The 25,813-nt window shown below is 43.4% G+C and overlaps 1 protein-coding gene across 2 annotated transcripts in view; it reads left to right on the top strand.

Annotated features, from left to right (window-relative positions):
* Positions 1–25,813, top strand: part of EBPL (EBP like) — a 94,586-nt gene that overhangs the window by 20,653 nt on the left and 48,120 nt on the right. The window contains exons 2-4 of one of the 2 annotated variants that reach the window (XM_067713968.1): positions 12,554–12,623; positions 20,207–20,345; positions 21,629–22,185. In XM_067713968.1, the coding sequence (XP_067570069.1) occupies positions 12,554–12,623; positions 20,207–20,345; positions 21,629–21,869 (450 nt within the window). In that variant the 3' untranslated portion in view covers positions 21,870–22,185. Of the gene's footprint in view, positions 1–12,553; positions 12,624–20,206; positions 20,346–21,628; positions 22,186–25,813 lie in introns of those variants that run through there. The other variant, XR_010937097.1, reaches the window with a different exon arrangement.

The raw sequence follows: 25,813 nt of genomic DNA, 5'->3' as shown, positions 1-25,813 counted from the left end.
TACGCAGGGCTGTTACAGAGGAGGTCTGACTGTTATTCAAGAAGCCTGGGGCAGAGTGGACAGGTGGGAAGAGTATGGCCTTTGGGGTCCAACGGTGCAGCTGGCCCAGCCATTTCCCACCTGTGAAACCTTGGGCAGCACCCCTTTCCCTGCTGAAAACCCTTTCTGTCATGCGGAGGGGAAGGAAGGACTATATGTGCATTATGGAATATATGTGCATTAAACGTGTGTGAGAAGTACAGGCTGAGGAGTCTGCAGAGCATGTACAGAAAAGTCAAGATTCTCACTACAGTGAGAATAGTAAAAATGTACAACTATTTATTTCATAGTTTGCTAAGACTCGTATTTTGCATTAAACCCTTTAGGCAGCAAAGAAAAATGAAAAGCGAAATGTATGTTTAAAAAAAAAGGAAGAAAGGACTTTTTTTTTTCTGTCTTCGTTTCCTTATTGTGTTAATCCTTTCAGGCTGCTGTAACAAAATACCACAGACTGGGTGGCTTATAAACAACAGAAATTTATTTCTCACAGTTCTGGAGGCTGGAAGTCCGAGATCAGGACACCAGCATGGTCAGCTGAGAACCTGCTTCCTGGTTCATAGCTGGCACCTGGGTGGATGGGACTAGGGGTCTCTCAGGAGCCTCTTTTATAAGGCATTGATCCCATTCATGATGGTTCCACCCTCAAGGCTTAAGCACCTCCTAATACCATCATCTTTTGGGGGAAAGATTTCAACATGAATTTGGGGGCCATGTCTATAAAGTATGGAAATAATATTTTCTTCAAATGGTTATTATAGGATTAAATAAAGCTTTGTAATTTAGGGCCGTGCTTCTCAAACTTGACTGTGCATAGTAATCACCTGGGGATCATTTTATAATGTAGACTCTGACTCCATACTTCTGGGATAGGGTCTGGGATCCTGCATTTGTCACAAGCTCCCAGGAGGTGCTCATGCTGTGGTTTGTGGACCACATTTGAATAGCAAGGATGTAGGGCACCGGCACAGTGCCTGGCGTTTAGCAGAGTTCAGTAAATGTTAATTCTTCCTCTGTCCCTTTTGTGACCCCTCCTCGCCATACCCTTTAGTTGGATTAACTTTTAATTTTCATCCCATCCCTATGTAATAATGTGGTAATACACATGTCCAATTAAGATGAGCCTTGGAAGCTTTCAAATCTCTAAGAAGTAACAACTGCCTCAGCAGAGAAGGGTATATTCTTAAAACGGGAGAAATATTCTTTAAGTCCTAAATCAAACACTAAGCTGCTATGTTGTAGGAACAATAGGACTTGTGTGGCTGTATGATTCCTGAAGTCCACAAAAGGGCCAGCATGGTCCATTGTTAATGTCAGGCGACAGCCCATCTGCTAGGACAGGTTCCGTCAAATGGAAGTCGTCATCTCATTAAGTGGATGACAGCTGGGCAGCATATATTTATGAAGTCACTAAAGCCTTGTCATTGAGGTACTGTAGGAGGCTGAAGCAGCTGATCCTTCCAGAAACAATGATGTATGCTGTTGCCATGATATGGAAAAATCAAGTCTGATTAGACGGAGGTTTTGTGAGTCAGATCAGAAAATGCTAATAAATTTTGACAGGATTTATGTACTGATTCTATTCTTATTCCACTTTTTTCTCCCACTCTTAATTCATGTTGCACTGTTTTTCTGGTTCTTCATCCAAATGCACCTTAAAAAAAAAAACTTACAAATATATTTAAGTATAAGTTCAGCCTTTACAAATACAAACACAAATTACAAAACAGAAAATGTATGTTCTCTTTTATTTCTATAAAGCCTTTTTGCTGCTAAATTTTTCTTTAAGGGTGAAATGAGTAAACTGAGCATTCTCTACAAAGTGGTTGTTGAATTATAGATAGTAGAAGCTTGCCCAGCTCAAGCACCCTTTTTTTTTTAATCTGAGCTTTGACTTGTAGCTGTCTTAAAGTCTATAAAATCCTTTGTTAGAATTACATGTCTGGAATACCTTAAGTGAAAAATAGACTGACCTCTGTTACTTAATTTATTTGCCATGATACATTTTAGCTTTTAAGCTGATTTTGTTGGCAACTCAATTAGATAGGTATAGTTCGGTCACAATTTAGAGCATCTAGTATGAACTTTCCTATGTTTTTTAAACCAAAATTCCTGATACACAGAACTTAAAAAATTTTTAAGTCAATAAACATTGTGGAATTTTCCTCATCACCCTCTAGGTTAACAGTAGAAAAACTGATGGCAGGGAGAAAGTATTTTAAGTATTTGTAGCTACATAATAACATATACATGAAAAATTTCTTGAAGGCTACTGTGGAGCTCAACAATGGTATCTCATGAGGATGAGATTGGGGGTCAGGAGAGAGACTTTTACCTTTCACTTTATAGGCTTTCGTAATTTTTTTTTAACTTTCAGCATGTATCCCTTTAATAATTTTTACTAGTTAAAATAGTAAATGTACACCACTAGAAGGGATGTCAGAGAGTAAAGAAAAATCTGTTGGAAAGTTAGCATGCCGTGGGTGTTGGGAGCATCGACATTGGGTAGGACAGGTGAGCTGTGACAGGAAAAGGCCCTTATCAGCGTGATTTGCAAAAGCCCACTCTGCACAGCTTCTCTGCAGACTTAACTGGACAACAAGAGAGAATTCTCTCAGCGTGTCACCCAGAGCCAGACACCAGGGCTGGCATTTTGATGGCTGGTCGTTCACCAGAAGGGCATAGGTAATTTGAAAACGGAGTGTGAATAATGAGAGCTTTTTTCCCTTTCTTTTTTTGGTCATGACCATTGGCTCTCCTTACTTTTTATCCCTTTTGTGCAAGTGTCCGTGTGTCCGTGTACGTGTGTCTGTGTGTGTGTAGGACACTGTGGGGCTGGCAGAAGGTGAGCAGGTTTGCCCTGTGGTTTATTGAGGCTGGAGTAATCTGGAGACTCATAGCAGTGACTGTTGAAACACCGGTTTGTTTGATATTAAAGTGCATCCGAAGGGGAAAAGGATAGCAAACGGCTTACTGCTGTGCTGTGCTCGCTCTGCATGCAGTGTGCTGCACCCCTCATCTGGTTTCACCTCAGCTGTGCCAGCCCCAGTTGATCCAGACCCAACACCCAGGCTGCTTGGGGTCTAGAGGGGATCCTGGGAGAGCTGAAGCTCAGGCTGTGGAGTCCCAGGTGCTCCTGACCGTGGTCCGGGGGCCCCACTTGTGTGTTAGAAGCGTGAAGGCCAAGGGCCTCTGGGACCACGGGGTCCTGAGTCAGGAATCCAGAAACGCGAGGGGCAACAGTTCTTTTCTGACAAGGTGCTATATATCTTTTTAAAATTAAGTTTTACTGTGAAAAATTTCAAACATTCACAAATGTAGAGATAATAGTATAATGAATAGGCTTGGCGTTTTCAAATTTTGATGCACTTGCTTTTTCTTCTTCTCCCTCCCTCCCCCTTTTTCTTTTGTTATTGCTCAAGTCCTTTAACGGGAATCCAGACCGCCTATCATTTTGCTCCTATGTCCTGAGTAAGCCTATCTCTGAAAAGTCACGTTGTGCTTCTTAGGGGACAGGTGTCTGCCTCTCAGACGATGGTAGGAATTACTACAATAATAGCACAGGAATTCTTGAAGACATCCTCATGCCCAGCCAGTCATTCAGGGAATCTACCCTGGAGGTCGCCACGAGCTTGCTCTTCCCAGGGCTGATGAGCACCGGCAGGTGTAGGACGCACAGCCCGTTCCCACTGGAGAGGCTGGGGCTTAAACAGGCTCTGACCCCACCATCCTCCATGGGGCCCCTCCCTCCACACCTGACCCTCTCCTGACAGGCACCCACACAGGCCGCTGCTCATCGACCTCACCAGTGAGGTCAGTGGAGCAAGTGCTGCACTCCGGGCTTCCAGTCAGTAAGAGGCACTCTGAAAAGGTGAAGATGGGGATCTAGTCTAACACTGCTCACCACTCTTTCATTCATACATCAAACATCTGTTGAGAGCTTTACTCTGTTCCTTTATGTTGATTAGGGAATTGAAGCTCAGCGAGGTCAAGGTAGCAGGGACTGTAAGAAATAAAATCTACTGTCCCTGTTTTTGCTCAAGCTCACCCAGCTCTCCAGCGCGCAGCACGGGGCTCTCACCCGTACACCGGTTCAAGCCCTACTTCCCAGTTATAGCAACACCCTCCCGACGGCCTTTGCTGCTTGCCAGGCTCCTTTCATCTGATCCTTAAAATCTCCAGGTAGCGGTTGAGCTCAAACATGAATTTTAGTTCCGGTTGGCTAGTTCTTCACCGTACACTATGATTAAAGACTTTTGGAGCTGATAACCTTCCAAGCTTATTCTGCAAGTTAATATAAACTTCGTGTTCCAGAGCCTAGAAATAATTTTAAGGGGGAAGAAAGAGTGCTTTATGGCTCATTTGATATAAAATGTGAATTCATGGGAGGAACTAAGTCTGTTTCCATTCTCTACAGATAATTTTGACCCTTGGCAAATAGCAACTAATGTTTCCAGGGACTTCCATCTCAGGCCTGTTTGCTTAGAACAGATCTGGTTCAGAAGCCCCCAAAGAATCTTTAGGCTCATAAGAGCTGGTCTCATTCTGAAGCTGGACCACTGCCTTGTGGCCCTGATTTGCTCAGTTTTGCATTGAGTCTACTACTGGTGGAGATTCAGCAGCAGATAGTAGTGGGCCTGTGTTTGTCAATTTACGTTTCTCATGGTGAGTTCCTTACAGGATAAGATCAGACCAAGCCTAGAATCACAGAACCTTCCAGAGATGGAACATCAGTTCCCTGGAACCCTGATATTGACACCTTACCCCTTTTCACTTTGTTCTTTTCCTGGCTTTAAATTCAATGTCCTTCCTGTGGTGCGACATACCAGGACTTGACGGTGTAGGGAAGGGTTAGAAGCCCTTAGAGTTGTTTTGGGGGAAGAATCAGGTAGTTGCTAATGCTAACGTTACATGGCCTATGTCATGAAGGAAAGCCAAGTGTGTGTGCCTCTGTTCGGCGCCCTTTTTACATAAAGCACGAGGGCAGGGTTCCTGTGAAGACCCATCGCACCATCCAGGTCTACACTGACCCCCCAGACCTGCCCCAAGTCTGCGGCCATCCTATTTCTCCTTTCACACAAGAGCATTTTCTCCATATAGAGAATGTTTTACCCAAAGACCTTTGAAAACCATGTGTCTGGATCCATTTCATCTCTGTTATAGCTAAGAAAAAACTGCAGACAGAGAAATTAGGAGACCCGGCCAATTCTACATGATTCAAGGATAGCTGTACAAAGTTTGCAGATTCAGCCTAGGATTGTCTGTTAAAGCTCACCATCCATGTATTCCAGGTAAATTACATTAATCAACACCTGGTCCTGCCATTGAGCTTTGCTAGAAGGAGAAACGGACAGAAAAGTAAACCATTATTGTGCAGTCTGGTAAGTGAGTGGTAAAATTGTGTCCAGGTCAAGAGGTAGCACAGTGGAAAGAAGTCACTGGGGTTTTAAAGACTGCAGAGGTGGGCTTCCCTGGTGGCGCAGTAGTTAAGAATCCGCCTGCCAATGCAGGGAACACGGCTTCAAGCCCTGGTCTGGGAAGATTCTACATGCCACAGAGCAGCTAAGCCCGTGCGCCACAACTACTGAGCCTGCGCTCTAGAGCCCACGAGCCACAACTACTGAGCCCACGTACCACAACTACTGAAGCCCACGCGCCTAGAGCCCGTGCTCCACAACAAGAGAAGCCACCGCAATGAGAAGCCCGTGCACCGCAATAAAGAGCAGCCCCCGCTCGGCGCAACTAGAGAAAAGCCCGCGCACAGCAACAAAGACCCAGTGCAGCCAAAAATAAATGAATGAATGAATGAATGAAAAATAAATAAATAAAGACTGCAGAGGAGTTTATCAGGTGACAAGAGAGTAAAGGCACTCAAGATTCGCTGCAGACCCCTTGCTCCCCATGATGGACTGGCAGATCTTGCCCTTTGATAGTGGCCCCTACTCTGCTCTGCCAAATGCTTTGACTTTAGCAGAATAATCGGTTAATCATGCCCATGGGGCAGTCTAGCCCATCAAGTTCAAGTACCAAGTGGTGATCTCTCCACTGAAAAATATTTATATTCTTAACAACAAATAAACAGTTAAAAAATGGGCAAAATATTTGAACAGACATTTCTCCAAAGAAGATAATACAAATGGCCAATAAGCCATAAGATCAGTAGTCATTAGGGAAATGCAAATCAAAACCACAATGAGATACCACTTTACACCCATTAGGATGTCTACTGTGAAAAACAGCAACAGCAAAGGAAAATAACGAGTGTTGGCAAGGATGTGGAGAAATTTGGAACTCTGGTGTACTGCTGTTGGGAATGCAAAACGGTACAGCCACTGTGGAAGATAGCATGAGGGTTCCTCAAAAAGTAAAACAGGAACTTCCCTGACAGTCCAGTGGTTAAGACTCCACGCTTCCGATGCAGGGGGCACGGGTTCGATCCCTGGTCGGGGAAATAAGATCCCAAATGCCGCGTGGCCAAAAAACAAATAAAATACATAAAAAATTAAAAAAAAAATTTTAAATATAATCCAGCAATTCCACTTCTACCTAAATACCCAAAGGAACTGAAACTAGGGACTCAAACGGATACTTGCACATCAGTATTCATAGCAGCTTATTCATGGTAGCCGAAAGGTAGAAACAACCTACCTAGATGTTCATCAGCCGATGAATAGATAAACAAAGTGTGGTGTATACATACAATAGAATATTATTCAGTCTGAAAAAGACATGAAGTTGTGACACATACTACCACATGGATGTACCTCGAGGATATTATCCTAAGTCAAATGTCAGACACAAAAGATAAATGAGGTACCTAGAGTAGTCAGAGTCCTAGAGGCAGAGATAGAATGGTGGCCACCGGCGGCTGGGGGGAAGACGGAGTGGGAAGTTATTGTTTAATGGGGACAGAGTTTCAGTTTGGGAAGATGAAAAAGTTCTGGAGATGGATGACGGTGACGGTTGCACAACAGTGTGAATGTACTTAATATCACTGAATTGAATACTTAAAACTTAAAATGGGTAAAGTGGTAAATTTTATGTTATGTATATTTTACCGTGATTTTTAAAATCCATAATATTTACATACTTTTTGGGGGTGGGTGGAAAGCCAGGCACGTGTACTCTAGGTGGAAGAGCAGCTTGTACACAGGCCTAGAGGCCCGCTTCCTCCTGGAAGTCTTCCCTTACTGTCCCAGCCACTGCTCCCTCCTCTTCCTCCAATCATTATTGAGCAGAATGTCAGTGTAACACAACTAGATAACAAGCTGTCTGAGGCCAGGGCCCAGCTTACTCTAAAAAAAAAAAGTCCTGACGATTTTGTTTAATGTTATTAATTAGTAATGTTACTCTTTCTTCCATGTCTCTCTTTCTACCTGTCTGGGTTTTTTAATAATTTTTTTTAGAAATAATTGACTTTATGGTCAATTTAGAGATTGATGTACCGTTGTTAAAAAATAACAGAGATCCCTTGTGCACTTTGTCCAGTTTCCTCCAATGGTAATGTTTTTCAAAACTATAGTATAATATCACAGCCAGGACACTGACATTGACAATCCACTGACCTTAATCAGATTTCCTTAGTTGTGCTTGCACTTATGTGTGTGTGTGTGTGTGTGTTAAGTTCTACACCATTGTACCAGGTAGGCTGGTGTATTCAACCACAGCAGTCAGATACCGAACAGTTCCAACACCATGAAGATCCCTAGTGTTTTTCTTTTGTAACTACCTGCACTTCCCCTCCCTCCACCCCTTAACCCTGGAAACCACTAATATGTCCTCCGTTTCTAAAATTTATCATTCCAAAAAGTGTTATATAAATGGAATTATAGAGTATGTAACCTTTCGGGGTTGACTTTTTCACTCAGCATGATTCCCTGGAGATCCATCCAAGGTACTGAGTGTGTCAGTAGCTGGTTCTTTCTTATTGCTGGGGAGTAGTCCAAAGTATAAATGTACCGTGGTCTATTTAACCATATACCTTTTGAAGTACATGTGGTTTTTAGCTATTACCAAAAAAGCTGCTGTCAACATTTGTGTACATGTTTTTGTGTGAACATAAGTTTTTATTTTTCTGGGATAAATGCCCGAGTGCAATTGCTAGATCATATGGTAATTGCATGTTAGTTTTAAGAACCTGCCAAACTCAGGTTTTCCAGGGAGGCTGTTCCGTTTTCATCCCACCAGAAATGTATGAGTGATCCATTTTCTCCACATCCCCATCAGCATTTGGTACTGCCACTATTTTTTATTTTAGACATTCTGACAGATAGATAGTAATATCTCATTGTGGCTTATTTATTTATTTTTGGCTGTTTTGGGTCTGTGTTGCTGTGTGCGGGCTTTTTCTAGTTGCGGCGAGTGGGGGCTACTCTTCGTTGTGGTTGCTTCTCTTGTCGTGGAGCACGGGCTCTAGGCATGTGGGCTTCAGTAGTTGTGGCATGTGGGCTCTGTAGATGTGGCTTGCGGGCTCTAGAGCGCAGCTCAGTACTTGTGGCGCATAGGCTTAGTTGTTCCGCGGCATGTGGGATCTTCCCAGACCAGGGCTCGAACCCATGTCCCCTGCATTGGCAGGCAGATTCTTAACCACTGCGCCACCAGGGAAGTACTCTCATTGTGGTTTTAATTGGCATTTCCCTGATGGCTAGCAATGTTGAACACCTTTTCATATGTTTATTTGTTACCTGTATATTCTCTTTGGTGAAATGTCTCTTCGTTTCTTTTGCCCATTTTCTAATTAAATTGGGTTTGTGTTTTGTTTTTTCTTTTAACTCATTCCCTCCACCCTTCCTTTTATTTCTTATTCTTTTAGTAAGCATTTATTAGCATGTCCCATCTATCAGGCATCTGGAATACAGAGACAAAGGCAAAGACTTACCCTAAAGAACTGATGGTTTTGAGGAGGAGACAAATAAGTAGGATTCTGTTCAGGAAAGACATCTACCTCCTATCAAGAGAATTAGTGAAGGCTTGTTTCCTGGAGGAGGTAACATCTGATCAGCATTTGGAGGGTGGATATGTTCATTATACTTTATATGCTATACTGCCTTTACACTTAGAGTAGTAATACAGTAAGAAATATATAGTGCCTTCTAAAAGCCCCACAGGGCACCTTTCTTTCTAAGTAATTCATTACATGGACTTGTCATTAAATCAAGGTTAGCAGACACAAAATATCACCCTGGGTTCTTGAGGATTCTAAGACAGAGAAGACAACATCCCAGGCCCCCAAGATGTATGATCTAATGGGCACTGGAGATCCACCACCAGCAGACAGTTGATTACAGAAACACAAATTTAGTAACAAGGGAGAGGGAGAAATTAATTTTTACCAGGAAGTTTGGGAAGGTTTCTTGGAAAAAGGAGGGTTTGAGCTGGGATTTGAAAAAGGAGTAGAACTCCAACAGGTAGATATAAAAGGGAACAAATTTGGTATACACTCCTGGGTCCCTGCATGTTATAGATTCCAGGTTTCCATGCTGCTCTTACCCAGGGAATTGCTTCTGAGGAAAGATTCTAGACTGGACGTCTGTGTCCATGTTTGCTGATGGCCCCAGTTGAAGAGGCTGCTAGTGGAAGTCACATCTAGTTTTAGGGTGAGATCAACAATCTAATTTTGGGAAGTCCTTCATCTCACAGATAGATGTACTGAGGCCTAGAGAGGATCAAATTCAGCTCAGTCTTGTGGCCCCTACTGGCTGGTCAGTGGATGTGTTTTGTCTAGAAAGTTCCCAGGTCATGCCAGGGAAGTGGTGTGGATTTCCTATGGCTCTGCTAAAAATAAAAAGATCATGGGCTTCCCTGGTGGCGCAGTGGTTGAGAGTCCGCCTGCTGATGCAGGGGACGCGGGTTCGTGCCCCGGTCCGGGAGGGTCCCACATGCCGCGGAGCGGCTGGGCCCGTGAGCCATGGCCGCTGAGCCTCTGTGTCCAGAGGCTGTGCTCCGCAACGAGAGAGGCCACAGCAGTGAGAGGCCGGCGTACTGCAAAAAAAAAAAAAAAAAAAGATCAATTGGTGAAAATAAGGAGTTGCAGAGTGGATGGGGAGTACTTCTTGTTTAAAAACATTGTTTATCTCACATGTAATTTTTTAAAATCTCCTTTAAGGAATATAATTTTTACATATGCTCTGTAATAAACCACACTTACCAATTAAGTAACTTTCAGAATGTCAAGAAAAGAGAAAATAAACCAGTTTCAAAGCCTCTGTTCAGCAAAGATTGGAATGGATAAAAAGCTGGAAGATGTATTAATGAGATGGGGAGAAAGTCAGGTTTCTTCTCTCAATTAGAGAAGAAGAAAGGCAATTACAAACTGTAGCATAAACAAAAATATCTTATAACAAAGTCATGGCCCAGATATGAAGCAAACTAAACTGTAGCATGAAACAAATAAAATAAAATGTAGCCTGATTTTGAGAAATGTATGAGTGTAAGAAAAAATATTCCATTTGCCACATTCTTCTTAAGTGACAAAAATACGGGGTTTGTAGAGGAAGAAGTTGTGGCCCATTGCAGTGAACACTATTTACATAATCACCATGTTGTAAATGCTGTTGATTGAATGGAAATGCAGTCAATTTCAACAACATACAAGCAAAGTGGACAGAGGTTGAGAGTTGGAAATGGGGAGGAGAGGGAGAGAGGATGGTGGGTGTTCTCATGCTTGTCTGATATCGTAAGAAGTCCAAATACTGCACAACATTGATGAGTGGGTAAGCTGAGGCTTTAAGTTTTACTTTTTTTTTGTTTTTTGGCCACACCAAGCGCCTTGCAGGATCTTAGTTCCCTGACCAGGGACTGAACCCACATCCTCGGCAGTGAAAGCAAGGAGTCCTAAGCACTGGACCGCCAGGGAATTCCCCAAAGTTTACTACATAAGTTACACATTTGGATAACTAATAGAAGAATTAAAGAGAATTCATATAGGGACTTCCCTGGTGGTCCAGTGGGTAAGACTCCAAGCTCCCAATGCAGGGGGCCCGGGTTCAGTCCCTGGTCAGGGAACTAGATCCCTCATGCCACAACTAAGAGTTCGCATGCCACAACTAAAGATCCTGCATGCCACAACTAAGACCCGGCACAGCCAAAATAAATAAATAAATAATTTTTTTTTAAAAAAAGAGAATTCATATAGCTATTAAAGGGATTCAGAATACGCTACTCCAAAATATACCCCTTTGGCATATTGATTATTTTGAACTGAAGGCAATTGAGAAACTGTAGATGCAGGAAGGGCTCTCTGACCTCCCTCTTTCTACCTAAAATCAGGTCTTTGAACTTCCCATGAGAAAGGTGCCCTCCCTTTACCAGGAAGAAAAGAACATTCTTATCACTGGGGACTGGGTGTCAGTGCTGAAGTGGTCCTGTACAAATAAACCTACCAAAATAACCCTTGTCTTCCATTACTTTCTCCCCATGTATCTCCTAGTCACTTTCTCACAATTTACTGTCCTCAGCTCAAGCCCCTTGGTCTTGTCACATCCCTGCAGTTTATTGTTCTTTGTGTAAAAAGACATATAAGTTTTGGGGCCTAACAGCTTATTCAGGTCTTCATTTTCCCTTCAAAGACTCCCATGTACATGTAAAAATATTAAATATGATATGTATGCTTTTCTTTTTAATCTGTTTATGTCGGTTAATTCTTAGGCCAGCTACAGAACCTAAGAGGATAGAAGGAAGTTTTTCCTCCCCTAGTATCAAAAATTGGAAGAAGGGAAGGGGAAGGGGAACAGCATAAATTATACTGTAATTTTTCAGGATGATTTTCAGTTGATAATGTCTAAAGAAATAGTAATATAAGTATATTACATGTTATGAAAACGGTTGCCAGAACTACAGACAGAAGTGGTTAAATGTGGTTGCCTCTGGGAAGTTGTACCAGAAGTGACCTCGGGGATTAGGCGGAGACACAATTTTGATGTCACATAAGTGATTGTTTTGGTAAAAAGAAATGAGAAGGGTTGTATTGACCAGGAACAAAATTTGTTCAAAGTATAATTGCAGCTATTTCATTACCTTAAATTTTCAATATAGCCTGTAAGCATTTCTAATTTTCCTAATTTGCCCTTGTGCAGGAAAAAGAACTAGTTCGGCTCTGATATAGATATTTGAATGCCACTTTTGTTAAGAGAGATCTTGGATTTTTTTGAGGTGAGACAAAATGAAGTACTGTGAGGTGCTTCTCAACAGTGTAAAATCCCTGGACTAACCCAGAGTCTAGCTTATTTAATATACCATTTAAGCTCTTTTCTTGTGCAAAATCTTCAACTTATATTTTCCCCATCAGGGCACACCTCTGATTTTATAATGCCAATCATTGAAAACTGACATTTATTACATATAAACATTCCCTTTGGACATATCCATTTCCAAGTTCAGGGAGCCAGGCTCCAGGAACCCACACACGCACCCTGGGACTGTGTGGTGTGGGGCAGGGCAGGGGACGCTGGCCACACTGTGGTACCATCCTGTGGCTGTGATGCTAAATTAGAGCATGTTTTCGTTTTCTTCTCTCTAGGAAGGCCCTTTTGTCTACTTGTCTTTGGTAGGAAACATCACAGATTCTGATGCCTTGATCGCTTCATTGTGTAAGTAATTTAAAACGTTTGCATTTGCCATGTTTGAGGGATTAATTGCAAGTATGGCTGTCAATTAAATGAGTACCTGTACCCATGCTGTATGATTCTATTTACATGAAATGTCCAGGTTAGGCAAATCTATAGAGAAAAATTATAGATTAGTGGTTGCCTGGGTGTGTGGGGAGGGGACGGGATCATAAGCCAGAAATGGGGAGTGACTGATAATGGGTACAAGTTTCTTTTTTGGGGTAGAAACATTATAAAATTACATAATTTGTGGTGATTCAAATCTGAGAATATACTAAAACTTGTTGAATTATACACTTTAAACAGATTTAAAAACACAGGTCTGGCATGTGAATTATATCTCAATAAAGCTATAATTTCAAATTTTTGTTTTTATTTATTTATTTAATTTATTTATTTTTGGCTGCACTGGGTCTTCGTTGCTGTGCATGGGCTTTCTCTAGTTGTGGCAAGCAGGTGCCATTCTTCATTGCAGTGCGCCGGCTTCTAATGGCAGTGGCTTCTCTTGTCGCGGAGCACGGACTCTAGGTGTGCTGGTTTCAGTAGTTGTGGCTCGCGGGCTCAGTAGTTGTGGCTCACAGGCTCTAAAGCACAGGCTCAGTAGTTGTGGTGCACAGGCTTAGTTGCTCCGCGGCATGTGAGATATTCCCCGACCAGGGCTCGAACCCGTGTCCCCCTGCATTGGCAGGCGGATTCTTAACCACTGCACCACCAGGGAAGCCCTATAATTTCAAATGTTTATAGTGAGTGCAGATTGAGGAGTTTGCAGTATTTAAACTGGGTGTTTTCCATATTTTTATTATTAACTTTCATATATATACATATATATATACACATATATATGTATATACATATGGTCTTGTAGATAATTTCCAGAAATCTTCCTGCTCTGCAGAGATATTAACTAGTTTTCCCTATCTTCGTCATGTTGCTGTAAATCAATCAACATTCAGTCAGTCAGTATCAACCACCTCCAATGTGCTGTGTCAGTACTGACAAATAAATGAGCTGTGCAGCAACTGGGTTCTTTGCCACTATTATAGAGCTGCCTTGTGCAGGATAACTTCTTTCAGATTTTGCATCTGAAAATCTGCATTGTTTATCTCATTTCTCCCACAATTCTGAAATCGTGTCCTCCAGCCAGGATCCGGACTCCTGTTCACCACTAGTGTTGTAAAACTCTTCTAGAGAATTGAGTCAGCCACAATTAGTGCTTCCCAAAGCAAAACACATGTTATCTTTGATGTCTGTCAGGTCCTAGCCATGGTAGCTCAGGGCGCCTGAGTCCCACATCTTTTTTTTTTTTTTTTCGGTACACGGGCCTCTCACTGCTGTGGCCTCTCCCGTTGCGGAGCACAGGCTCCGGACGCGCAGGCTCAGCGGCCATGGCTCACCGGCCCAGCCGCTTCGCGGCATGTGGGATCTTCCCGGACCAGGGCACGAACCCGCGTCCCCTGCATCGGCAGGCAGACTCTCAACCACTGCGCCACCAGGGAAGCCCTGAGTCCCACATCTTGAGACCACCTGCTCAGTTCCACGGGCTAAGGAATATGCAGCTGTGCAGCTTTCTGGCGAGTCTGCCAGATTAAACTGTGCTTGAGAATTGCTAGGGAAGTCTGGGGTTGAGAATTCCAGCTCAAGTCACTGTCCTCGTACCCCGGCTGCCCTGCTCAGCCTCAGAGAAAGCAAACAGCCCAGATTTGGCTCAGTCCCATGAAATGCAAATATCTAATTCGATCTTTATCAGTCATCTTCAGTCTACATTTTCACCTTCAAAAAATGAAAACTCGGGCTTCCCTGGTGGCGCAGTGGTTAAGAATCCTCCTGCCAATGCAGGGGACACGGGTTCGAGCCCTGGTCCGGGAGGATCCCACATGCCTCGGAGCAACTAAGCCCGTGCGCCACAACTACTCAGCCTGCACTCTAGAGCTCACGAGCCACAACTACTGAGCCCATGTGCCACAACTACTGAAGCCCGCACACCGAGAGCCCGTGCTCCACAACAAGGGAAGCCACCTTAATGAGACGAAGAGTAGCTCCCACTCGCTGCAACTAAAAAGAAAGCCTGCGTGCAGCAACGAAGACCCAACGCAGCCAAAAGTTAATTAATTAATTATTTTTTTTAAAAAAAGTGAAAATTCATTTAATGGAGATACCCTTTATTAGTGTGAAAGTGAAAATCTAGTAGATAATGTCAAGTAGTGCTTCTTGGACTTTAAAGTACACAGATTGCTTGGGGTTCTTGTTAAAATGCAGATTTTTATTCAGAGGGTCTGGGGTAGGGCCTCCCATATATTGATCTGTGGACTGTCCTTTGATTCAGCAGGTTGTAGAACTTGTTAAAGATGGTAAGGAAGACTTTATTCAAGAGGGACTATGGCAATGGGAGAGAGATTGGGCTCAACTCTAAATACAAGGACAGGTGGAGATTCATAGGCAAGGAGCAGGGTTGGGGTCAGTGGATGGAAAATTACTGAGAAGAAACATCAAGGCTGTGGGACTCTTGATAGACTGACTCAACAGGATCCTTGCTGAAGGCAGGCCAGGGTATTAAGATACAGAGGGTGGGAGATGAGGAATTTGATCAGATATCAAGATTATCTACACTCCCATGTTCGTAGCAGCAGTATCTACAATAGCCAAGACATGGAAACAGCCTAAGTGTCCATTGACAGAGGAGTGGATAAATAAGTTGTGGTGTATATATACAGTGGAATATTATTCAGCCATAAAAAGAAGGAAATCCTGCCATTTGTGACAGCATGGATGGGCCTTGCAGACATTATGCTAAGTGAAATAAGCTAGACAGAAAAAAACAAAAACTGTAATATCTCATATGTGGAATCTAAAAAACAAACAACCCAAACTCATAGAAAAAGAGATCAGATTTGTGGTTACCAGAGGCAAGGACTGTGGAGTGGGGGAATTGGATGAAGATGTTCAAAAGGTACAAAATTCTGGACTTCCCTGCTGGTACAGTGGTTAAGAATCCGCCTGCCAGTGCAGGGGACACAGGTTCGAGCCCTGGTCTGAGAAGATCCCACATGCTGCGGAGCAACTAAGCCCGCGAGCCACAACTAGTGAGGCCCGCGTGCCACAACTAGTGAGGCCCGCGTGCCTAGAGCCTGTGCTCCACAACAAGAGAAGCCACCGCAATGAGAAGCCCATGTACCACAACGGAGAGTAGCCCCCACTCGCCGCAACTAGAGAAAGCCTGCACGCAGCAACGAAGACCCAACGCAGCCAAAAATAAATAGAAAAATAAATAAATTTATTTTTTAAAAAAAGGTACAAACTTCTAGTTCTATGATAAATAAGTACTAGGGATGTAATGTACCACATAATTAACACTACTGTATGGCATATTTGAAAGTTGTTAAGAGAATAAATCCTAAGAGTTCTCACCACAAGGAAAAAAATATTTTTTCTTTTTCTTTTTTTTTGTATCTATATGACATGATGGATGTCATTAAACTTATTGTGGTAATCATTTCACAATATATGTAAGTCAATTCATTATGCCGTATACCTTAAACTTACACAGTGCTGTATGTCAGTAATATCTCAATAAAACTGGGGATTGGGGGTAGTGATCAGAGACCAAGAGTGAAGGATTTTCACTAAACTTACGCAGCAGGATTCTTGTTGAAACTGGACTAAGTGGGCCAAGCACAGAGCCCAAGGTCGAGACCTTTTGGAGAAGAGGGCTTGGAGGAGGCTGCCTTGTGTTTGGTCAAGAAGAGTTGTGCCCCTAATCTCCACTCTGTGGCAAAGGGCACAGCCGTGGCTTGGCTACTGGAAACCTCCAGCCCTTCGTGTGCATCTTTCCCTCTAAACCTCTTCCTGAGCCTGGCAGTCAGTCACAAAATAAAGGATGAGGATCACATCATCAGGTTTATTAATGCTCTATTTGCCCTTTCGCTGTTGTAGGTGTTTAACCTGCAAAGAGTTGGTCAAGGTTAAGCAGTAGATGAGGAGATGCCAGAGGCTTGATCCACTGGGGCCAGCAGATAGCAGGGCCTGCTTCCAGTGCCTGTCCCCACCCCCCTCACCCCACTTTCACTTACACACACACACACACACACACACACACACGCTGTCTCCTTCAGCTTTGCTGAATTTCCTGCAGTTTCAGACACACCGAGCGCTCTCAGCCCCAGGCCTTTGCTCAAACTCCTCCCCGAGATACCCTCTCCCTCCCCCAGTTCAAGGCTCGCCTCTTGTGATGTAAGCCCTGAAATTTTTTTTTTCGTGCAAATGTGCTTTATTTCTGTAATTTAGAAGAGACCTTTTGGTTTAGGGGATGGGAGCTGTGTTTCAGTTCATACATATCGTCACACACTTCCCCAAGGGGGAGCAATTGACAGGCCACACGGGGGTCCTGTTATATGACACCCTCATCCAACTGGCCCTTGAGACTGGACCAGGTGCCCTTCAGGACAGAAATCAGGATGGGCTGCCCGCTGATCTTGCCTGCTGGTCATCCTCACCTTCATCCCAATCCAAAGCCTTGATTTCTGACACTGTGGAAGGTACGGGACTAAGAGAAAGGCCTGAGATTAAGATCCCAGATTATGTGTGCCTTGACGTCTGGTAAAATCCAGAGGGCCTCAGATGTCGTAAGTGCCAGGCCCCTCTGCACCCTGCTTCCTCATATAAGGTCCCTAGACAAGCAGCCCTCCTGGTCTCCGGAACCAGCACGGTGCCTGCATACCCCTGAGGAGCCGGCTTCAGTTCCCTGCCAGCCCTCAGAATTACTCAGACAATCCTATCACATCCTGCCGCGGGGACCAGGGGTCACCCGCCCTGGTGTTACTGCAGAGGTGTTACCTCCCGCAGTCCCTCCTCGTTCACTCCAGTTCCTCGGGCAGCCCCACGCGGCACAGTGTGCTTCTCCCCGAGCCTGCGAGTGTTCTGTGACTAAGGAACGGCCGTCAACCTCATCTGCCCAGTGTCATCTGTTGTGTGTTAAGCCACCGCATGAGCCCAGGGCGGGAACCCTTCCCTCGCATGTAGGGTGAAGAGGAAGCGATCAGAACACCTCATCTCCTAGCTTGTGCAGTGCCTTTTCTCCATGTCCCTATTCTCTGTCCCCGTCACTTATTACATGGTTTGAGCTCGCTACAGTATGAACCACCAGCAGCAGACTTTGTGTCCTGGTCGCTGCTGCATTCTTGAGACCTAGCATAGAGGCGTCTATACGCTACAAAAAAATTGTTGAATTAAAGAATGAATGAAGGGGACTTCCCTGGAGGTCCAGTGGTTAGACCCTGTACTTCTAATGCAGGGGCCATGGGTTCGATCCCTGGTCAGGGAACTAAGATCTCACATGCCACGTGGCCAAAAAATAAATAAATCAAAATTTTTTTAAAAAAAGAATGAATGAATGGGGTTATTTTTGTGAATGTCTAAACACCCACTAATCTCTTAGCTCCTAAAGCATTGACCTTTTACTTGTGATATTTTCTTAGATTTTGGCTACACTAGATAGTATATTTCACCTATTGTATCTATGTGGTTTTTTTTATTAATTTAATTTATTTTATTTATTTATTTTTGACTGCATTGGGTCTTTGTTGCTGCGCCCGGGCTTTCTCTGGTTGCAGCAAGTGGGGGCTACTCTTTGCTGCGGTGCGTGGGCTTCTCATTGCAGTGGCTTCTCTTGTTGCGGAGCATGGACTCTAGGCACGTGGACTTCAGTAGTTGTGGCGTGCAGGCTCAGTAGTTGTGGCTTGCAGGGTCTAGAGCGCAGGCTCAGTAGTTGTGGCACACGGGCTTAGTTGCTCCACAGCATGTGGGATCTTCCCAGACCAGGGCTCGAGCCTGTGTCCCCTGCATTGGCAGACAGATTCTTAACCACTGAGCCACGAGGGAAGCCCTGTATCTATGTTTAAATTTATAGGGAAAACTTTTACTTTCACTATGATGTTTTCCAGTTAGGTCATGGCAGGCAGTCGGCTAAGGACAGGCTGGACGGCTTTGCCTTGTCTGCCAGTTGCGTCTGGCCTTTCACAGAATCTCCGCTCAGCGTGTGTCTGTGTGTTATCTTATTAAATAGCTAATAGTGTTTACTGGCGTGTCCTTTCTCTGGGGACAGCCTTTCATGGGAACCCTTTGTCCCTGGCCCTGGAGGGATCCTAACTCTAACCATTAAGAGACTATTGCTTCTTTTTATGGCTGAGTAATATTCCATTGTATATATGTGCCACATCATCTTTATCCGTTCATCCGATGATGGACACTTAAGTTGGAGGGGGAAGGGTAAGCTGTGACAAGGCGAGAGAGTGGCATGGACGTATATACACTACCAAACGTAAAATAGATAGCTGGTGGGAAGCAGCTGCATAGCACAGGGAGATCAGCTCAGTGCTTTGTGACCACCTAGCGGGTGGGATAGGGAGGGTGGGAGGGAGGGAGATGCAAGAGGGAAGAGATATGGGAACATATGTATATGTATAACTGATTCACTTTGTTATAAAGCAGAAACTAACACACCATTGTAAAGCAATTATACTCCAATAAAGATGTAAAAAAAAAGAGACTATTGCTTTGTGCTGCTCAGACCAATCAGATCACGCAGCTAATTTTTGACCATTCATACCTTTTCTAAGTAATGTGAGAACAGTAGTTAAAGGGAGAGAAGAGGGTTTTTGGGTTTTTTTTCCTCTGGTTTTTTGAGATCTTAGGACCAGCACGTATTACTTTGTTAAAGTAAAAAGGAAAGAGAGACAGAGGTGGGGGGGGGAGGTGGGGAGGAAGGAAAGAAAGAAAGAAAGAAGGAAGGAAAGAAGAGAGAAGGAGGGAGGGAGGGAGGGGAATATGACTTCACCTAGTGCATGGCCCTTGGTCCTTCACTAAAAAGACTATCTGACCTCATGGTACTTCCTAGAAGTAAGCATCCTGATAACGGGGCCTCAAAGATTTCTTAGGGCACACCTGCTCCCTGGTCAGCACAATTTCGTGGTAGCTGTGTTAGTGAATTCTGTCCCTGTAGCAGACCGAAATGCTCCTTTGTCCATTTAGGATTCATTCTGTAGTCCAGGCTGTGTTACTCTCCTCCCCTCCCCTCCCTGCTGCCTCCCCAGCACTCAATTCCTCTTCAATCCCTAATAAACATGTGTCTTTTTATAAACATTTCCTTAATAATAATTTTCCCACATCTAACTAATACAGACTTCATGTTGAAATTTTGACGTAAGGAATTATAATGCATTTACCAAGATAACTATTAAAGATTATCTTTGCAAAGTCTGACTGTGTCAAACTGATGTAGAATTCTGCTGCTTACGATGAAAAGGGAGAGGGTGAAGAGGGCACGCATGTGAAAGCACTTTGGAAAATGCAAATCATTTTACAAATATAACATGATATTGTTGTTATTACTTGTGTCCGGTGGCAAATGCGTTTTCGTCATAGGGCCTCTCTTGCCTTCCACTAAGGCATAATGAAGACTACAGAGAGAGTGGTAGTTACTCTTTTATCTCCTCCTAACGGGGAAAAAAAGGTCATTTCCTCTGTCATAAAAATGATTGCCAGATGAGTAACAAAATGTATTTTGTTTTCAGGGAAAGAATATGGCAAAGCTGACGCAAGATGGCTTTATTTGGATCCAACCATTGTGTCTTTGGAAATTCTGACTGTCGTCCTGGGAGGGTTTCTGGCATTGGTTCTCATTTATGCCATCGTCAAAGGGAAACATTATCGGTAAGTGCTCTTCTCCTGTCCTACGGAAAAGAGGAGGAACATTAGCTGTCCCAACGCCAGTGTGACATTTGGAGGGGATAATGACCAGAGTTCTTTGTTAGACAAAAAGTAGACTAGAAACAAAAATTGTTAGATATTAGTTAAGGATCATGGTGCCACCAGGATAATCTCAGACCATTCAAAATTAAAAAAATATGAGAAATATGATTGTATTGACAACCTAGGTGCTGTATAGACAAGCACAGTGGTGACAGCATTGGATGATTTGCCACCAATATTTTGGAGAATCAAAAGGTAATATTTGCATCCTTTCCCTCCAACTCATTCTAGAAAACTCCCATTCCGCTTGATACAAAGAAAAATTTCTCATGTAACTCTGAGGTAGACATGCAAGATAAATAAGAAATCTTTCCAGAAGCAGGCTATGGAGGGTATGAGGAAAGCAGAAGAGTGAGGAGACGAAACAGAAAGATGGCAGATTAACCATCCATCAATCAGACCCTGGAACTTTGAACTCCGCTTCCTCCCTCCCTTTCCTTCCTCTCCATCTTAGGGACGGGGTGACCTGGGACAAACAGATTGCTATCCTGGGGACGATTCCCTAAAACAGTGTCAAGTAGGCACAACGGCATTCCATTTTCCACCATCTTGGATCAACGAAGAAGTCTTATGTAAAGCTTCATCATAAAATTTCAGATTTGAAAGAGACCTCAAAGGTCATTTAATCCAATTTCCCCCACCCAGTTTTACATAGAGCGTTGGCAGGAAGAATTAAGTTTCTCCTGGGTGCCTTCCATGTCTTTGACTCCATGATCGTGGTTGTAGATTTACTACATGCACCCATTTGTTTATTATTTCAAACATTTAACACATATGCATTGTTGAATATGTGCCGGGCACAGTGCTTTATCTACATATCTCATTTAATCTCCACAATATTATTCGAGGAAGGGACTATTATTCTCCCTTTTACAACAGGTGAAATTGCGGCTCCTAGAGAGATTCACATCCAGGTCTCTCTTTACCGGGTCAGTTGTGACCTCACCAAATCTTCCGAAGAATAGGACAGGATACCCAAGAGACCTTCTTTAACTCTGAGGATAATCTTCTAGGAAAGGCACTATTGCTTCTCCAAGGAAAGCATGGGTCTTCATTAATTATCAATTTGCCCCATCAAAGGAGCTCTACGTAAAACCTGAGGTCCAACTTCAGGGAGGTTTTCTGCCGTGGAAGACTGTTGATGCTGCTGACAGTTTCATCCCTTGTCTCTTTCTCTCTAACAGGCATTTCATACAGATCACCCTGTGTGTGTGTGAACTGTATGGCGGGTGGATGACCTTCTGCCCAGACTGGCTTATGGGAAGCCCCAACCTCAACACCAACAATTGGCTCTACTTTTGGGTCTACCTGGTATTTTTCAATGGTGTTTGGGTTCTGATCCCAGGACTGTTACTGTGGCAGTCATGGGTAGAACTCAAGAACATGCATCACAGAGGATTCAATTCAGGCAAAAAGTTTCAGTGAATTTTCAAAATCATAAACACCGTCAGCGTGCTTTATGAGCCAGAATGAATCAAACCTGTTTGTTGGGCCAGAATGTAATACATTCCAGTGTATACTTTTCTTTTATATTGTCATTCTTGAACAAGCTAATTGCTTTCAGTTGAATCAATTTCAAATGGACTGTAAGGTTGACAAGTTTTGTCTGTTGTTTTTTCCAGTTAAATGGCAATACAGGGAACAGAGAATAAATTTTAACTTGTAATAATAACACATGTAATGATATACTTTTATGGCTAGCATTAATTGTTCTACGTTAATAAAGCCAATTATCATGAAATGCTGTAGAGCATGTTATATTAATTTTTTATTTCAAAGAACATGTTGTTGCCTCAACCTTTGATCTTCCCTCCAGTCTTCTGGTTACCAAAGTGAAACCAGGAATGAAATGAGTGCTTCTGTTTTGCACTTTATCAAATTTGTGAAGCCAACAAAAATGATAGTGGAAGGAATTTGTGAGTGGGGTAACTCCTCATGGGTGAACATTGGGGTTTCACACAGATGATTGATTTATATCTGTCCTTTTTTAAGGAGGAAGATTTAAGATACCTTACAAAAATACGATAAAAAGTAAATCAGGGGGGCTTCCCTGATGGCACAGTGGTTGAGAGTCTACCTGGCGATGCAGGGGACGCGGGTTCGTGCCCCGGTCTGGGAAGATCCCACATGCTGCAGAGCGGCTGGGCCCATGAGCCGTGGCTGCTGAGCCTGCGTGTCCAGAGCCTGTGCTCCACAACGGGAGAGACCACAACGGTGAGAGGCCCGCGTACCAGAAAAAAAAAAAAAAAAAAAAAAGTAAATCAGGAAATAGGAACATAGGCAAAATGAGTGAGAAACAATAAGATGAAGGTAAAATTAATATGCAGAATGCATGCCGTGACGTCGTATGTAACTGATAGAAGTGAAGCATAAATGTAACACTTACCTTCAGTACCAAGAGGGAGACATGATCACCCTATGTTTCGGAAAACACTCGTTTTGGCCGATGGCTATAGCACTTCCGTCAGAGGTGGGGAGCGGGTACTCACATTAACTTGTTCAACACCTGGCTTTCTTACTAGCCTGTTAGCTCACAGATGTGTTCTCTGCCTAGAAGGGTGCCCGGCCTATACACCAGGCACTTGGTTGGTTGTGGTGGATGCTGTCACTTAGCTCAGTCTGCATTCCCCCTCCTTCTAGGTGTCCTCTTATCCTGCAGAGAGCTGCAGGTTGTGGTCCTGGATGCAAAATTGCTGTCTTGTGAGTGGTTTGGAGGGTGAAAGCATGGAGACCGTTTTCAGCTGTTCCTTTTTTTACTTTTGCTGTTTTGTGGCGACAGGTAATGTCTATGACTATGGAAACGTGAGGGTTTGGAGCGTTAGCACATCGAGCATTCAACCTCGTGGGTACTGAGAGGCAGTTGTGGTTGGGGCAGTGGGAGTAAACGGTTTGCGGGCTGAGGAGCTCCAGTGGTGGCCTCACTGGCAGTGCCTGCCTTGGGAGGGTCCATCTTGTGGACATTTGGGAGCCATTCCTAGAAGCTGAGCCAAGCACCTACTCTTGGGGTCCTCCAGTGATTTTTATAAGCATCCTCTATTAAATCCTCCTGCTTAAAACACCTAGAGTAATTGCTGTTTTCTGTGCTTTTATCCTGAATGATACCTGACTATATTCATTGAATATTGAGTAAGTCTGGCCAAGTAAGTTTGAGGAATATTACGTTAGCACATTAAAGACTTTAGAAGTCCTGCAGTGAAGAAACTAGATTAACTTGTTTAACTCAGCTTTTCCCAACATATTTAGCAGACCACTTGAACAAGTAGGATGGTGTTTCATGGCACATCAGATAGGGAAGCACTGAGTGACAGAGTTCCGTTTTCATGAGATTAAAAACAAACCAGTTGCCAATAAACAATTAAAATAGAATTTTTAAAAATACCATTTACGGGCTTCCCTGGTGGCACAGTGGTTGAGAGTCCGCCTGCCAATGCAGGGGACGCAGGTTCGTGCCCTGGTCCGGGAAGATCCCACATGCCACGGAGCGGCTGGGCCTGTGAGCCATGGCCGCTGAGCCTGCGCGTCCGGAGCCTGTGCTCCGCAATGGGAGAGGCCACGTTGGTGAGACGCCCGCATACCGCAAAAAAAAAAAAAAAAAGGAAAAATAATACCATTTACTATAGCATCAAAACATTCTAATATTTAGGGGAAAATTGAAAGATATTAAGGCTTACACAGAAAACAAAAACAACTATAAAACATTGAGAGAAGTTAAATAAGACCTAAATAAGTAGAGAGATATGTCATGTTCATGGATTGGAAGGCTCAATATTGCAAAGAAGTCAATTCTCCCCAAACTGAGCTATAGATTCAATGTAATCCCAATCAAAACCCCAACAGATTTACCTATTTGTCATTTTTTAAATGGTAACAAGTTGATTTTAAGATATTTTATGGCAATGCAAAGGGCCAAGAGGGCGAAGACAATGTTGTAGAAGCATAAAGCTAGAGGACTTGCTCTACCATACATCAAGTCTTAATATAAAGCCACAGTAATTAAGGCAATGTGGTATTGGCACCAGAAAGCCAACAGACGGATAGACCAATGGAACAGACTAGAAAGTCCAGAAACAGACCTTCCTGTATGTGGACACTGGATTTAGGAAAAACGTGCCACTGCAGAACAATGGGGAAAGGATGGTCTTTTCAATAAATGGTGCTGGCTCAGTTGCATGTCCATGTGGTAAAAATGAATTTTGATCCTTACCTCACATCATGCACAATATCAACTCCAGGTGAATTGTTGATTTTAGTTTTTTTAATTAATTTATGTATTCATTTTTGGCTGCGTTGGGTCTTTGTTGCTGCGTGTGGGCTTTCTCTAGTTCCGGCGAGTGGGGGCTACTCTTCGTTGTGGTGCGCGAGCTTCTCGTTGCAGTGCCTTCCCTTTGTTGTGGAGCACAGGCTCTAGGTGCATGGGCTTATTGATTTTAATGTGAAAGGCAAACAATAAATCTTCAAGAAGAAAAAAATGTAGAAGAATATATTCTTAAAAAGGATACAGAAAGCTGCAATAATTTTGACTGCATTAAAATCAAGTACTTCTGCTCATCAGAATTCACCATTAAGAGAATAAAAAAGGAAGCCAGAGACTTCCCTGGTGGTGCAGTGGTTAAGAATCCACCTGCCAGTGCAGGGGACACGGGTTCGATCCCTGGTCTGGGAGGATCCCACATGCCGCAGAGCAGCTGAGCCCGTGTGCCACAACTACTGAGCCTGTGCTCTAGAGCCCGCGAGCCACGACTACTGAGCCTGCGTGCCAAAACTACTGAAGCCCACACACCGAGAGCCTGTGCTCCACAACAAGAGAAGCCACCGCAATGAGAAGCCCGCACACCGCAACTAGAGAAAGCCCACATGCAGTAAGGAAAACCCAACGCAGCCAAAAATAAATTAAGAAAAAAAAAAAAAAAGCCAGAAGGTAGAAGATATTTGTAGTACATATAACTGACAAAAGACCTATCCCAATGGGTAAATCAATTAGAGAAAGACAATCTAATAGAAGAGTTGACAAGATATTTGAATAAACACTTCACAAAAGAGAAGGCAATTTAGGAAATGATAATTAAGGCCACAATAAGATGTTGCTATACACCTATAAAAATGGCTAAAACTAAAAGGACTGACCATTATGAGGGTTGGTGAAGATGTGGAACCACTGGAATTCTCATACACTGCTGGTGGAAGGTAAAGTGGAAAACTACTTTGAAATTAAACTGAACGTGTGCAAGCCCTGAAACCCAGCAATCTGACTCTTAGGTATACTTCACAGAAGTGCTTTACTATGTGTACCAGAATGGCAGCATTATAACCCCAAGCCGGAAAAAACCTAAATGAGTAAATTGTGGTATATACATACAATGGACTACTGT

This window comes from Pseudorca crassidens, chromosome 18 (assembly GCF_039906515.1).
Source record: "Pseudorca crassidens isolate mPseCra1 chromosome 18, mPseCra1.hap1, whole genome shotgun sequence".
Lineage (NCBI taxonomy): Eukaryota > Metazoa > Chordata > Mammalia > Artiodactyla > Delphinidae > Pseudorca > Pseudorca crassidens.
This window is presented reverse-complemented; position numbering and strand designations above follow the sequence as displayed.